The 14,897-nt window shown below is 46.7% G+C and overlaps 1 protein-coding gene across 1 annotated transcript in view; it reads left to right on the top strand.

Moving 5' to 3' along the window:
- LOC147712145 (uncharacterized) overlaps positions 1-14,897 on the top strand; it is a 936,609-nt gene that overhangs the window by 851,325 nt on the left and 70,387 nt on the right. Inside the window, exon 21 of the mRNA XM_086922921.1 lies at positions 3,621-3,798. Coding sequence (XP_086779047.1) covers positions 3,621-3,798 — 178 coding nt within the window. The remainder of the gene's footprint in view (positions 1-3,620; positions 3,799-14,897) is intronic.

Consider the following 14,897-nt stretch of genomic DNA (forward strand, 5'->3'; position numbering starts at 1 on the left):
TATTGATTTAGCAGCCATGTTTTTAGGGCTTTCCTAAAGGCACGAAGATCTGTACAACTCTTGGCTGGACAGTGGATGAAAGTCCTGCCACCACAATGAATTCTCTTGGCTTTGGGGACGACTACATTGAGGGCTGAAGAAGAGTGCAAGCTTTTGGGCGGGTAGGACCAAATGAATTTCTGAATCAGATATTCAGGGCCGAGGCTATTCAATGCTTTAAAAGTGATGTAAAGTGCCTTGAAATCAATTCACATGTGAATAGGTAACCAGTGGAGCTGAGTCAATGCTTGAGAACAGGAGTGACGCCTGGGGATCCTAGGAATCGAGAGCGCCGGGGCTTTCTGCAGGATTTGTAGTTTATTGAGGAGTCTCTGCTGAAATTAGCATATAGTGCACTACAATAATCGAGTTTCAACACTAAATGTGTAGCTACCACTAGTTTCTGCATGTCTTGTGGTATAAATAGAAACATTTTCCTCAAAATGTTAAGAACCAGGAAAGATGAGGAAGTCACCGCATTGATGTTTTTATCAAATGACAGTCGTGTTGTGGGAAGTGCTCCTAATTCATGTCGCCACCAAGCAGGGGACCAGAAAGAAGTTTTGTTACCCAGCAGGAGCACCTCCTGCTGGGTAACAGTGCCAATTGCTAATCTCCAGCCTGCAAATATGGAATTTACTAGCTGTGTCTTCAAGGTTACCAACCAGTCACCAGTGACACGATTATCTGAGTGTTGGCACGTAAGTGACAACAGAAAAAACGGATTTTTTTGATTAGCGTAGCTAGGGGCGGTCACATATAGACTAAAAAGCATGGGGGTCAATGATGAGCCATGCGGTACCCCACAGTGTAACGGGAAGGTGCTAGAGGAAATATCTTCCAAAGCCACAAATTGTTTCCTATCAGAAAGAAAAGATTTTTAAATGGCCAGAGGAGAGTCCATAATGCCAAAAGCATCGAGCTGGTTAACCAGTATTGAATGTTGACCGTATCAAATACAGCCGAAAGATGGAACAGGATCAGTGCTGCATTTGATCCTGCACCCAGAGTGGACCTCAGCTCTTTTGAGGCAAATACCAAGGCTGACTCCGTACTATGTTCTCCCCTGAAACCGAACTGTGAGTGGTCGAGCAGATGATTAGACTCGAGACCTGATACCAACTCTTTACAGTTAGCTCCTTCTGAATGATCTTTGCAGGAAAAGGAAAGCTTTTAATTGGCCGATAATTTTTTAGGTCTGAATGAGACAGGTTTAGTTTTTGAAGTAATGGCAATTGAGTGGCTAATATATTAGGGGCTAACTGCACAGTCTTTGCAGGAGAAGGGGCCACAGAAGAACCTCGCTTTATTGATAAAGCAAATTCCAGAGTAGAAAAGGATGAAAGGAGTGCTGCATCAGGGCTAATGCTGCTATTCGTATTTTGAGACCCTGGCGGATTTCCAGATTCTCACAGCAGCTCAGCCGACCCCAATCCGACCCCCCAGGATATAGCGGCATGGATTGGCAAATTTAGCGGCACAAAAATGAAAATTTAGCGGCACAAAAATGGAAATTTAGCGGCATTTTATTTTGGGTTTTTTCGACAACAAACACAGATATCTTATTGTTTGACTTTTTTTACAACATGGAGCTATGTACATTTTGTTTATTTACAATTCAGCCCATTTGTTTTGGTTAAAAGGCATGTTAATCTTGACCATGTACTTTCAGTTCTTCTGAGCACTCCAAATCTAGACTAGTATTATGCTGCTGGCCCAGATATTTTGGACAGCAATTGAAATATATATCATATCAAGTTAAATTTGTAGTCAGTAGAAACGAATGCACACCCAGAGTACATTGCAAAACCTGCACAAATTAGAGAAAACATACCAAGATCATGCAGCACATTTCAAGTTGTGGTAAATACAAGTCAAGTGCTTCAAAATCAATCCACCTAACATCTACAGTTGAAAGTGGTGGAGAAATAATGCTGATAAAACCTGCACAGCTAAAATATGAATTAATCTGTGGGCAACCCTGTGACAAAAAGCACCGGAAAGAAAGAAAAATGAACTTTGGGCCCCAAGGAATGCAATGTGGGCCCCCTGGGCCCGCCGCGTGCGGCGTGTGCGGCGGGCCCCACCGGAAAGAAAAACAAACTGACTTTGGCCCCCAGGGCCCGCCGCGTGCCCCGTGTGCGGCGGGCCCCACCTGAAAGTAAAACAAATTGACTTTGGCCCCCCGGGGCCCGCCGCGTGCCCCGTGTGCGGCGGGCCCCACCGGAAAGAACAACAACTGCAATTTGGCCCCCGGGGCCCGCTGCGTGCCCCGTGTGCGGCGGGCCCCCACTGTAGCACAGTAGCAGCAGGAAGGTACGTACCTGTACTCGTCGTCGTCGTCGTCGTCCCGGTCCTTGCTCCCTCCTGCGCTCCCTCCTGCGCTCCCTCCTGGCTCCTGCTTGCTCCCTCGCCGCCGGCTGCTGCTTCCACCTTCACCTCTTCCTGACCTGGGTGTCCCGCCCTGGGAGTCCCGCGTAATCCTGGATCGGGGAGAGTGAGGAGGCAATAAGAAGACGAGCGCGGCCGAGAGCAGAGCAGTTTCTATTGACTCTCCGCGTGTGCCCAATGAAAACCGCTGATTTCGCGGCCGGTTTGCCAAAAATCGCGGGATTTGCACAAAGCTGCAGATTTCGCGATTTTTTTCCCAGCTCTTCTCTCTGTGTATTTGTGACTATTTGCCTATCCACATAGTGCAAGTCAACGACATTTCTGTGTAAACTATGCAACCACAGTGGTCAAGCTTACGCACCATCCTTTGACTACTGTTGTCAGCGTGCTTCTTAGTGGCAGGTGTGGATCTGCATTTGTGACTCACAGCCGTGTATGACTGGATCCAGTTTACAATCCCCAGGTGTATCCTCCTATTTTTAAATATAATAAATATTTGCAGTCTTTGTTTTTTTAACTGTAAGTACTTTCTATTTATAAATGTAGCCCAGAACCTTTATATGCGCTGTACCGAATGACAAAAGATATAAGAGTAAAACAAATCAGTGATAGTGAGGACGGCTTCTCTAAGTTCACTCACCATATCTACTAAAATAATACAAACAAATACTCACAGTTACCTACTCATGATGGACGCTACAACTCTAACCCTCCTCTAGACATGCATGGGTGAAATTTTAGAATGGGAGGGCAGGCTTTGCTCCATCTCTGCCCGGACCTGAATGTCACATCGGTAAGAGAAGGCTATTTTTTTACTCTACCAAGATGTCATCCCTGATCAACACATTTTAACTGAGGTCCCAAAACCATTAATTTTACCAACGTGATGATCATTGCGGTAAACTGACATACCACTCTGGTCCAATCACATTTATTGCCACATACCACTCAAAAGAGACAACAGCTCTGCTTGGAGAATAATACCCCACAATTCTGTACAGACAGGCTTTGATGAACCCCCTGAACTAGGTGTGTGTAACTGGATTAAACAGCAGCGTGGAATAAACTACTTGCTAAGATCTTTGCTATTAATTTAATCTTTTTTAGGCACCATAACAGGTAGTGTTACCATTGCCTTGGTCCTGGTAAATTGTAACTCCTGAACAGTTACATTTTCTCTTGTGTTCCAGAGTGAAGAAACGCTAATGCACTACTCAAAGACCCAGGCAGGACACCTTTCCAGTGAAGAACTGAATGCTGCTACTGAAGACCTAGCTCCGCTCAACAGTGAATACCTTCGGATGACCCTGATCCAGCAGTCTGCAGCATCCCTCAAAAGCCCCACCATTCCCATCAGACATGCAGCTCGTATCCTCCAAGTATATGTAGTATATGATTGAGAGCTTGCAGGATTAGCTGCAAAATGGGCTGTTCTATTCCTCCTTGGTTGGCCCTTGTGGATTGGTGCATGAACAGTTAAGTTTGTTTATGGGTTATATCACCACAATATATAAATCATATTCCTTTAGCAACAATTGTCTCCTAGAACTTTTGGAGTCCTGTATGTCCAACGTCATTAAGTAACGATTTGTACTGGTGAGAGAAAAGAATACAATGTATCTGCTCCGGTCAGGGATCTTTGTAGTTTACTGTCTGTATAGGTACATCTCCCATAGTACTTCACCATTTATTTTCGTCACCGAAGGCCATTTCTGACATGATGTGACTATTCTGTTATCCACCAAGGTTGTTTGTGTAGGGGTGGTTGGATGCATGTATTATTGTAGATGTGATTGGCAGAATGCATGCATGGTTGGGGTATGTGTGGGTGTGTGTGTGTGAGTCTGTGTGTGTGTGTGTGTGTGTGTGTATATATATATATATATGTATATATATATTACCTACTGGCGGCCGCCAGTAGGTAGTTATAGTTAGGAGTATTTTCAATAACAAATCTCAACATTCTATTGTGAATAACTTTGGCGCCGGTTGAGGAATCTGCCTGAAAATGTCCTCAAATTTGCCTCGCGGCGCCCCGGTCCTTCCCTGAAAGTTTGGGGGGGATTTGTCAAGCGGGGGCCGAGAAAAAAGGGGGGTCCCAAAACGTGTTTTCCCCATGTTAATTTCCGTAGGGCGGTCGATCTCACTTTTAGCCCGAACGGCTGAATGGATTTCCACCAAACTTGGCAAAATTGCAGGGACTGGTAGCCCGATTTGCCTTTGCTATGTCTCAAGATATGTGCTACAGTGGATTTTGAGTAATTTAGGTTAAAAAAATATATATATCTATAAGCGCTCCCCGGTACACGCACCGGGGCGCTAACCAGCGGGCTACGCGACTTCGCGCGCGGAAAGCTGATTGGCTCTAGGGTGTCTGTCAACATTCCAAACAGTCCGGAGCGGCCGCCATCTTGTGTCTCGGTAGGATCGAGACACAAGAGGTGGCAAAAATAAAGGGGGAAATTACCATAAGGGGGCAGAGTAGACCCCCCTTGACCCCCTAGGTTTGATGTGGGGGGGAGTGCCTGGTACGCGCACCGCGGAGCGTACCGGGGAGTGTACAATGGGGAAAAAAGAATGATAGAGTTTTTAAATAATGTAGCCTTTTTTTATAAATTGGAGGTAGTTCTAAAAAGAACTGTTTTTTTTTCTTCTTTTTGTCGTTTTATATTTTTTTTATTTCTTTTGAACATTTTGTACTTTTTTTGGCTTTTATGAACTATTTTATATTTTTTTTGATATTTTTATGGGGAGAAACAAAAAACAGGGAATTGAAAACGGCTCAACTGGAGCAAAAAAAAACATGAAAAAATTATTGATTTTTGGGGCATTTGTGGTTGTCGCCAGCACTGTTGATGAGCGTTATGCTTTGCTCACCATAGGTGATGGTCTTACCACAAAAAATACAAAAGATCTTGTATTGCCCAAACTTTTGTTGAATGTTTGGGACCATCTCCCTTGTTTCTGGTCCCGATGGAGTGGGTTGCTTTCGTTTGGAGGTGCTGGGTGAAGATTGAGGAGGGTTGCTGGCCAGTTCTCTCACCTCTGCAGCAGCATAGTTGTTGGGATGCTTGCGCTGCATGTGTCGAATCATGGTGTTATTACCAAATGAATATTTCTTATTAGGGTTCCCCCTTGAAAGTTCAATGCCACAGATTTGGCAAGTCACCTTTGGCGCTTTCACTTTCTTCTTTCCCTCGGGGATGGAAAAAACTCCCATACAATGTGCTGCTTTGGCCTGTATGGAGTATTGTCTTCTGGCAGCCACCTCCTCCCCTCCTCCTCCTCCTTCTCCTCCTCCTCCTCCTCCTCCTCCTCCTCCTCCTCCTCTTCTTGACCACCAATGTGATGTTGTGGTGGTCCTCTTGGTGGTGGTGGTGGTGGTGGTGCAGATGCTCCAGCTGCTGCTGCTACTGTAGCCATTCTAAAGTACAAAATATTGCTCAAAGATCTCCAAACAGGTCTTTCTCAGTCAAAGGACAAAGTCAGAATAAGGAAAAAAGGTGGGGGCTTTCATCATTTGGAAAAAAAACTGTCCTGAACCAATGAAAAGTGTTATTTTCAGGTCACATGACCTGGGCTTTCATCATTTGGAAACCAAAACTGTTCTGCAGCAATAAAAAGTGTTATTTTCAGGTCACATGACCCGACGCGCTTACGCGACATGCCCCCGGGCACGCCCGGAGGCGCGCCCCGGGGCGCGTCGCGTAAGCTTGTCGGATGCTTACGTTGCGCGATCGTATTCGCTCGAGTGCTTCGTGGTGCACTTACGCGCTGCCAAATCATAGTGTGATTAGATGCAAATGAAAACATAAACAAATTCTCGTTCGAGTTCATGCGCAGCCTATGATTTGGCAGCGCTAGTCTGCTTTCTATGGTTATGCACTACATGTCACATGTTAATTTAAAAACCCAACTTGAATGAAACACTTTCACTCGTGAGCAAGGGAGGTGAGCTCCTGAAACGCGTAGAGTTTTTTGTTGCCTTTATACTGCATTAAAGGCTATGTTTCAGCAAGAAGTGTTCGTGTGTTTCTTGACTAGGAAAGAAATGTCAAGGTTTGAATTGATATATATATATATATATATATATATCGCAACTGCAGTCTTGCACCACGCCGCCACCAGAATAGCAAGGACAGGAAAAGACCACGCGAATCCGATCGTAGTATTGACGGCAAAGATTTATTTAAAGGAGAGTCACCAAATCTGACGCGTTTCGGGCGTCCGCCCTTGCTCACAGATCGTCAGGTAATAGTCAAAACACCATTTAAATACGTTTTTTTTGCACAGTTTTTTTCTCTCTCATTACATTTTTTTCAAAAAGCAGCAGCACCATGTGACAATAGAGAGCAAGGACACACTACAAGCTGTGGACATATAAAGTCTGTTTTCCAAACATTGTTTTTGAATTAATCCAAAGACCTCATCCATGTTTTAAAAGTTGAATCATTTCAAATTTAAAAATTTTAAATTTGATATTGAGTCCATAATATTAATAATCATAGTAAACATAGAATATAAGTCCTTATTTAGGCTGCTGAAGAATAATACATACGTTTCAATAAAAGCATAAATGCTAGAGCCAACCAGAATACTGTGCATGTAGACACAACTAATAAATGTGCAAAACACGCATTGTGCATAATAGTGCAAATTACGCAAATAAAGTGCAGTACATGCTTGTGCAAATAGCGCAGTGAAGTTTGTGCAAAGTTGCATGGATATAAAATCAACTTCATAGATCATAATAAAATATATATATAATCCCTTGCACAACAAGGATAACGATGCCGTGTCTTTCACAAAAGCAATCATTTATTGTCGGTTGTTGTTGTCGGACGCGTTTCGCCTGCACAGCAGGCTTGCTCACCAACAAATTGATAAAGTATTCAACCGTTTTTTAAACACACATAATCACATGTCACAAGTAAACTACAACATAATGAACATGGAAGACAGACTGGTGGTTCAACCATATCTTACGACCAATCAACATAATCTGTTTTTTCAAATATGAATTCTGCTTGAAAAGAGCGCAACATTAATAAACTTGCATGTAAAAGTACATATAAAAATTCCTAATGCAATTCCTATTTCTATTAAAATTGATGAACCATTTTTTCCATGGTGGGCTCAATCAAAATCAATAGCACAATTTCATAATTCATTGTATATATTAGCAGCTGTTTTTTAAAGCAACCAAACACCGTATCCTGCCCCTAATTTATAATTCACCAGCAACATCAGTGCCAAAAGTGTAGATTTTCTATACTTGATTGTGTATATCCAGGATGGAAAGTTAGAAACTAAATTGTTCCGTAAGCTAACAGCGGGCAATACGTTGCTTCATGCAACAAGCTTCCATCCAAGAAATCTGGTGAGTAGCATCCCTTACGGTGAATGTCTCCGCACTATGAGGAACTGCAGTAATCAAAAAGAGCCTAAAAAGGAACTTAACAGCTTAAGAACTATGGGCCCGATGTAGGTAAACGCGATTTTCCGATTTCAAAATACCGAGGCGGGCCGAATCGGTATTGTGAAATCGGAAAACGAGATGTAGGGAAAAAAAACCGAATGAATACCGATTCGGTCGGCATCGGTAATGAGATTCGGTACGTTCCGATTCTGCTCGGTCAGAATCGGAAAGTACCGAATCGGCCAACAACGAATCGGAAATCACCGAATCGGCTACCACCGAATCGGATATTCCCGATTCGGCGAATACCGATTCGGTAAAAGCCGAATCGGTGAAATCCGATTCGGCAATCATAGACCCATGGCGAAAAAGCCCATAGGAATGCATTGAAAGAACCGATTCGGCTTTTACCGAATCGGATAATACCGATTCGGATTTTACCGAATCGGATATTACCGAATCGGTAAAAGCCGAATCGGCAATAGGCGATTCAGCCAATGAGGTGGCTCCCCCTCCCCCACCCAAACAGGGAGTGGCAACCCTGGCAGGTGCAGCTAATTAAGAAGTTTCTGGAAATATCTGGAAAGCCTGCCTGAGCCCAACACACACAGTTAGCAGCAGTGGGAGAAGGAGGTTGCAAACTGAACAGGAGAAAATGGCAGATCAAGCAGGAAGCCAGAAGTCCTCCCAGAAGAGGAAGCCCAAGTTCACCACCACCGAACTTCAGGTGCTGGTTGAGGAGGTGGTGAGGGTGCACCGCCAGCTGTTTGGCAAGCTGTCCCTCAACGTGCCAGACAGCACCAAGAGGAGAATCTGGGCCGACATCGCCCAGAAGGTGAATGCTGCGGGTGTCACCCCCAGGTCCATAGAGGAACTGAAAAAAAGGTTTTACGACATCCGCAGCCTCACGAAGAGGAAGCTGGCTGACATTCAAAGGCAGGGTGGACTCACTGGAGGAGGCAACAACCCGGCGCCACCCCTCACCGAGCTGGAGGAAATTGTCTCCAGCACCATCGAGAGGGAGAGCATCGTAGGAATCGGGACCCTGGACAGCTCTGCGAGAGCCACAGCTACAGGTAAGAAGCATGCGCATCATGACACACCCTACCAGACACCTCCCCATTAGACACAATGCATAGGCAAACACCAGCACTGTACTGTCACCAACATACAAGAGACAAGCATCATGGTACATGTAGTCAGCAGAAGTTAGCCAAATATGTCAGTGCAGAATCACAAGACAGGAAACAGTGTGACACGGTGTAAGGAGATGCAAGGACATGTGGAATGCCATAATTGTACTGACTGTAATACATCGGCACTCAGTTTACAAATGCTTCTTTGTACCTAGGGGCCCCATCAGGCGGAACAACTGCGACAGCAGAGGGAGCAGCAACGTCCAACACTGCAGTCGCAGGGCCGAGCACCAGCCAGGCTGGCCAGGAGGAGGAGGATGAGGATGAGGAAGGAGACACCCCAGGGCTAGGAATGGAGGGAGTCCTGGTCATCGACTTCCAAGCAGTGCACTCACCAGTACTGGCCAGCACACCCCCCTTGCAATTCTCACCAGACAACTCCCCTACAAGGCAGACCATTCCGCCTACACCAGCTCCTGCCACAACCGTGGCCTTGCCACCTGTCCAACCTGTCCTGGGAGCAGGGGCTCCGGGACCGGCCAGCACCACACCCCCTCCAGTGGCACCCCAGCCCACTCAGCAGGCCGGAAGCAGCAGTGCCCGACGCCGTGCCACCACCACCACCACTGCTGCACCAGCACGGGAGGGCAGTGTGTTCCTGGGCCTGGAGGGACAGATGGTTAAAATCCAGCGCCAACAGGCCAGATCCACCATGGCCTGCCAACGCCAGCTCCTGCAGCACAACATGCAGATGGGGGAGTTGGTGAAGGGTTTCCAGGCTGTTGTGGACAGCAACAAGGAGGTGGAAGCAGGGTTAGGCAGGCTGACCACTGCCATCACCCACTCATCTGCCAGACAGGAGGAGCATGAGGTTGCACGCAGGAGGGATGCCCGGGTGCTGAACCGGGCCATGGCCCGCCTTGCAGCGGCGACCGCACAACTGTGCCATCGCAGCTCCAACCAAGAGTCTGTGCTCAGTCAGCATACGGCTGAGCTCACCAGGGGGATGGCCAGGATCACCACGGCCATGGAGGCCATGTTAATATCAAACGCCGCCTCCAATCCTGCCCTGGACCTGGGTGATGCTGGAGACAGCAGCAGCCGCAGCAGCCGCAGCAGCCCGGCCAGCGCTGCATCTGAACCACGGAGGAGCACCAGGCGATCCGCTGATGCTGCTGGGCATTCGGAGGGGGCCGAGGGACACCCCAGTGGGTCTGGCAAGCGGGCCAAAAAATAGCCTGGCAAGGGGGGATGAGCAAACCAGAACCCTGGACTTTATTTGATTTTACATACTCCATTTTTTGATGCACATCAGTGCTGTAACTGTGGTGCATCACTATTAAATTTGATTTTTTGCAAGCAACATTTAGCTGTCTTTGCATCTGTACTCAGTCAGAAATAGTTCTCAGTGATCTCCTCACGTCTGTATCTGCCATCACTTGGCGTACACACCCCAGCTGGCTGTGTCAGTGGCACAGCTTCGTCATCGTCATAGTCCTCGTAGTCAGACAACTCCACCTCAGTGCCCTTCTTGACCGCAAGGTTGTGTAACATTGCACATACAGCTATGATCTTGCAGCAGGTCATGGGGGTATACTGCCTTGCACCTCCACTCTTGTGCAGGCATCTGAATCTACTTTTCCAGATGCCAAAGGTCAGTTCAACAACATTCCTTGTGCGTATGTGGGCCCGGTTATACCTCCTTTGGCTGGGTGTGGAGGGGTTGAGGTAGGGGGTGAGTATGAATGAGCGGAGGGCATATGCACTGTCGCCTGGAAGAGAAAGGGGTCACATTAGACACATGCATACATGTATACCACCTACCTACTATGTGTTATGGGGGTCTGATGATGTGTCTCACCTAGGAGGTATCCTTCTCCAAATTCGCCAGCCATCAGCCGTGCATATATGCCGCTCTGTTGGAATATATAGGAGTCATGGGTACTCCCTGGAAATTTTGCAACCAGGTCTGTGATGGTGTACTTGGCATTGCAGATCACCTGCACGTTGATGGTGTGTGTAGATTTCCGATTGCGGTATATGTATTCGGTGTCCGCTGGTGGGCAAATCGGAATGTGCGTGCCATCTATGCAACCGATGATTTGGGGAAATTGTGCCATCTGGTAGAAGTCAGCTTTGGTTTGTAGCAGTTCTGCGTGGGTTGCAGGGAAAGAGATGTATTGGTCCATCCTGTCTATCATGGCGTCAAGGAATATGTGGAAGAACCTTGACAGGCTGCTCTGGCTCACCCCTCCTGCTGCTGCTACTCCACTTTGATAGCTGCCAGACGCAAGCAGGTGTAGGCTGCATAGCACCTGGACGTGCGCAGGGATGGCGTGTGCCCTTGGGGTGTGGTGGTCCAAGAATGGCTTAAGGTCCCTGATGAGCTCAAGTATGGTGTCAGAGTCCAGCCTGTATCTCTGTAGGATCTCAGCCTCAGTGAGCATGAACAGGGTTACCCTCTGTCTGTAGACCTGTTCATTTCTTAGCCATTCCCTCTGTCCTTCCTGCTGTAGCCGTAGCCGCCTCGCAATGACATAGAAAGCTGCCATCCTGCAAGTTGCAATGCATTTTGGGACTGTTTATATGGGTTGGAGTTGGTTACCACCTGATTGCAATCCATGGTAAATACCGAGTGAATTCTACCGATTTTGAGCCGATTTCGGTGTTTCTGTGCCTCCCTACATCTCCCCAACTGTCGGAATCGGGGAATTTTCCGATCGGAGATTCATACGAATCGGCATGTTTTCCGATTCGGATCATGTCCGATTCGGTATTTGTACCGAATCGGTAATTGGACCGAATCGGTGATTTTCCGAATCGGTGTCACTAACGATTCGGTAATTGGACCGAATCGGTGATTTTCCGAATCGGTGTCACTAACGATTCGGTAATTGGACCGATTCGGTGATTTTCCGAATCGGTGTCACTAACGATTCGGTAATTGGACCGATTCGGTGATTTTCCGATTCGGTGTCACTAACGATTCGGTAATTGGACCGAATCGGTCTTTGCATCCGATTCGGTGTTTTTCCGATTCGTTACATATCCGAATTTCGGTATGTACGTATCGGATTCTTTCCCATTCGGTACTCATTCCGATTCGGTTTTCTATCCGATTCTTTCTGTTTTTGGTTCCCTACATCTCGATGGCTGTTTACCGATCGGTAAGGGCCAAAAATCGGTATTTTCGGCCGTTACCGATCGGTAACGCCCTACCTACATCGGGCCCTATGTTTTTAACCAGAGGGTATACAGACGAGAACATCCAATCGGCAATGTATAAGGCTAATAAAAAAGCAAGAGAAGAAATTCTGTTTAAAGATAAAATACCAGAAAAAGAAGGGATAAAGAATAAAAATGTCAGCCAAATATTGCTGTTGTCAGGCATGCTGCTATTGGGTCAGGCATGCATAACTCGACACGAAAGCTGTTATTTGCATCGGCATGCCGGTTCCGTTCTTACCCTTTAAAAGCCTGGCGCTAGCGGATGTCTGAGTGCGTCTTTGTTCCGGTGGGGAACTTTGGAGCTTTCATTTTACGCAGAGTCCCTGGCCGTGAAAGATGCACCACCCTACTAAGGTTGGGGGCCACGGGCTCTGTAGTTCACAGAGCCATTATGTGGCCCCCAATACAGGGGTATTTTAAGGGTTCAGGGCTAGGTTTGGGTTTTGGGGTACAGGGGTATTTTTAGGGTTCAGGGCTAGGTTTGGGTTTTGGAGTACAGGGGTATTTTAGGGTTCAGGGCTAGGTTTGGGTTTTGGGGAACAGGGTTATTTTTATGGTTCAGGGCTAGGTTTGGGTTTTGAGGTACAGGGGTATTTTTAGGGTTCAGAGGTAGGTTTGGGTTTTGGGGTACAGGGGTATTTTAAGGGTTCAGGGCTAGGTTTGGGTTTTGGGGTACAGGGGTATTTTTAGGGTTCAGAGGTAGGTTTGGGTTTTGGGGTACAGGGGTATTTTAAGGGTTCAGGGCTAGGTTTGGGTTTTGGGGTACAGGGGTATTTTAGGGTTCAGGGGTAGGTTTGGGTTTTAGGGTACAGGGGTATTTTTAGGGTTCGGGGCTAGGTTTGGATTTTGGGGTACAGGAGTTTTTTTAGGGTTCAGCGGTAGGTTTGGGTTTTCGGGTACAGGGGTATTTTAAGGGTTCAGGGCTAGGTTTGGGTTTTCGGGTACAGGGGTATTTTTAGGGTTCAGGGCTAGGTTTGGGTTTTGGGGTACAGGGGTATTTTAGGGTTTAGGGGTAGGTTTGGGTTTTGGGGAACAGGGTTGTTTTTATGGTTCAGGGCTAGGTTTGGGTTTTGGGGTACAGGGGTAGTTTTAGGGTTCAGGACTAGGCTTGGGTTATTGGGTATAGGGGTAGTTTTAGGGTTTAGGGATAGGTATGGGTTTTGGGGTACAGGGGTATTTTTAGGGTTCAGGGCTAGATTTGGATTTTGGGGTATAGGAGTATTTTTAGGGTTCAGCGGTAGGTTTGGGTTTTCGGGTACAGGGGAATTTTAAGGGTTCAGTGCGAGGTTTGGGTTTTGGGGTACAGGGGTATTTTTAGGGTTCAGGGCTAGGTTTGGGTTTTGGGGTACAGGGGTATTTTAGGGTTCAGGGGTAGGTTTGGGTTTTGGGGAACTGGGTTATTTATATGGTTCAGGGCTAGGGTTGGGTTTTTGGGGTATAGGCGTATTTTTAAGGTTCAGAGGTAGGTTTGGGTTTTGGGGTACAGGGGTACAGGGGCATTTTAAGGGTTCAGGGCTAGCTTTGGGTTTTGGGGTACAGGGGTATTTTTAGGGTTCAGAGGTAGGTTTGGGGGTACAGGGGCATTTTAAGCGTTCAAGGCTAGGTTTGGGTTTTGGGGTACAGGGGTATTTTAGGGTTCAGGGGTAGGTCTGGGTTTTGGGGTACCAGGGTATTTTTAGGGTTCAGGGCTAGGTTTGGGTTCTGGGGTACAGGGTTATTTTCAGGGTTCAGGGGTAGGTTTGGGTTTTGAGGTACAGGGGTATTTATAGGGTTCAGGGCTAGGTTTGGGTTTTGGGGTACAGGGGTATTCTAGGGTTCAGGTCTAGGTTTGGGTTTTGGGGAACAGGGTTATTTTTGTGGTTCAGGGCTAGGTTTGGGTTTTGGGGTACAGGGGTATTTTTAGGGTTCAGAGGTAGGTTTTGGTTTTGGGGTACAGGGGTATTTTAAGGGTTCAGGGCTAGGTTTGGGTTATGGGGTATAGGGGTAGTTTTAGGGTTTAGGGATAGATATGGGTTTTGGGGTACAGGGGTATTTTTAGGGTTCAGGGCTAGGTTTGGATTTTGGGGTATAGGAGTATTTTAGAGTTCAGCGGTAGGTTTGGGTTTGCGGGTACAGGGGTATTTTAAGGGTTCAGTGCTAGGTTTGGGTTTTGGGGTACAGGGGTATTTTAGGGTTCAGGGGTAGGTTTGGGTTTTGGGGAACTGGGTTATTTTTATGGTTCAGGGATAGGGTTGGGTTTTGGGGTACAGGCGTATTTTTAAGGTTCAGAGGTAGGTTTGGGTTTTGGGGTACAGGGTTATTTTAAGGGTTCAGGGCTAGGTTTTGGTTTTGGGGTACAGGGGTATTTTTAGGGTTCAATGGTAGGTTTGGGGGTACAGGGGTATTTTAGAGTTCAGGGGTAGGTTTGGGTTTTGGGGTAAAGGGGTAGTTTTAGGGTTCAGGGCTAGGTTTGGGTTCTGGGGTACAGGGTTATTTTCAGGGTTCAGGGGTAGGTTTGGGTTTTGAGGTACAGGGGTATTTATAGGGTTCAGGTCTAGGTTTGGGTTTTGGGGTACAGGGGTATTTTAGGGTTCAGGGCTAGGTTTGGGTTTTGGGGAACAGGGTTATTTTTATGGTTCAGGGCTAGGTTTGGGTTTTGGGGTACAGGGGTATTTTTAGGGTTCAGAGGTAGGTTTTGGTGTACA

This window comes from Lissotriton vulgaris, chromosome 5, assembly GCF_964263255.1.
Source record: "Lissotriton vulgaris chromosome 5, aLisVul1.2, whole genome shotgun sequence".
Lineage (NCBI taxonomy): Eukaryota > Metazoa > Chordata > Amphibia > Caudata > Salamandridae > Lissotriton > Lissotriton vulgaris.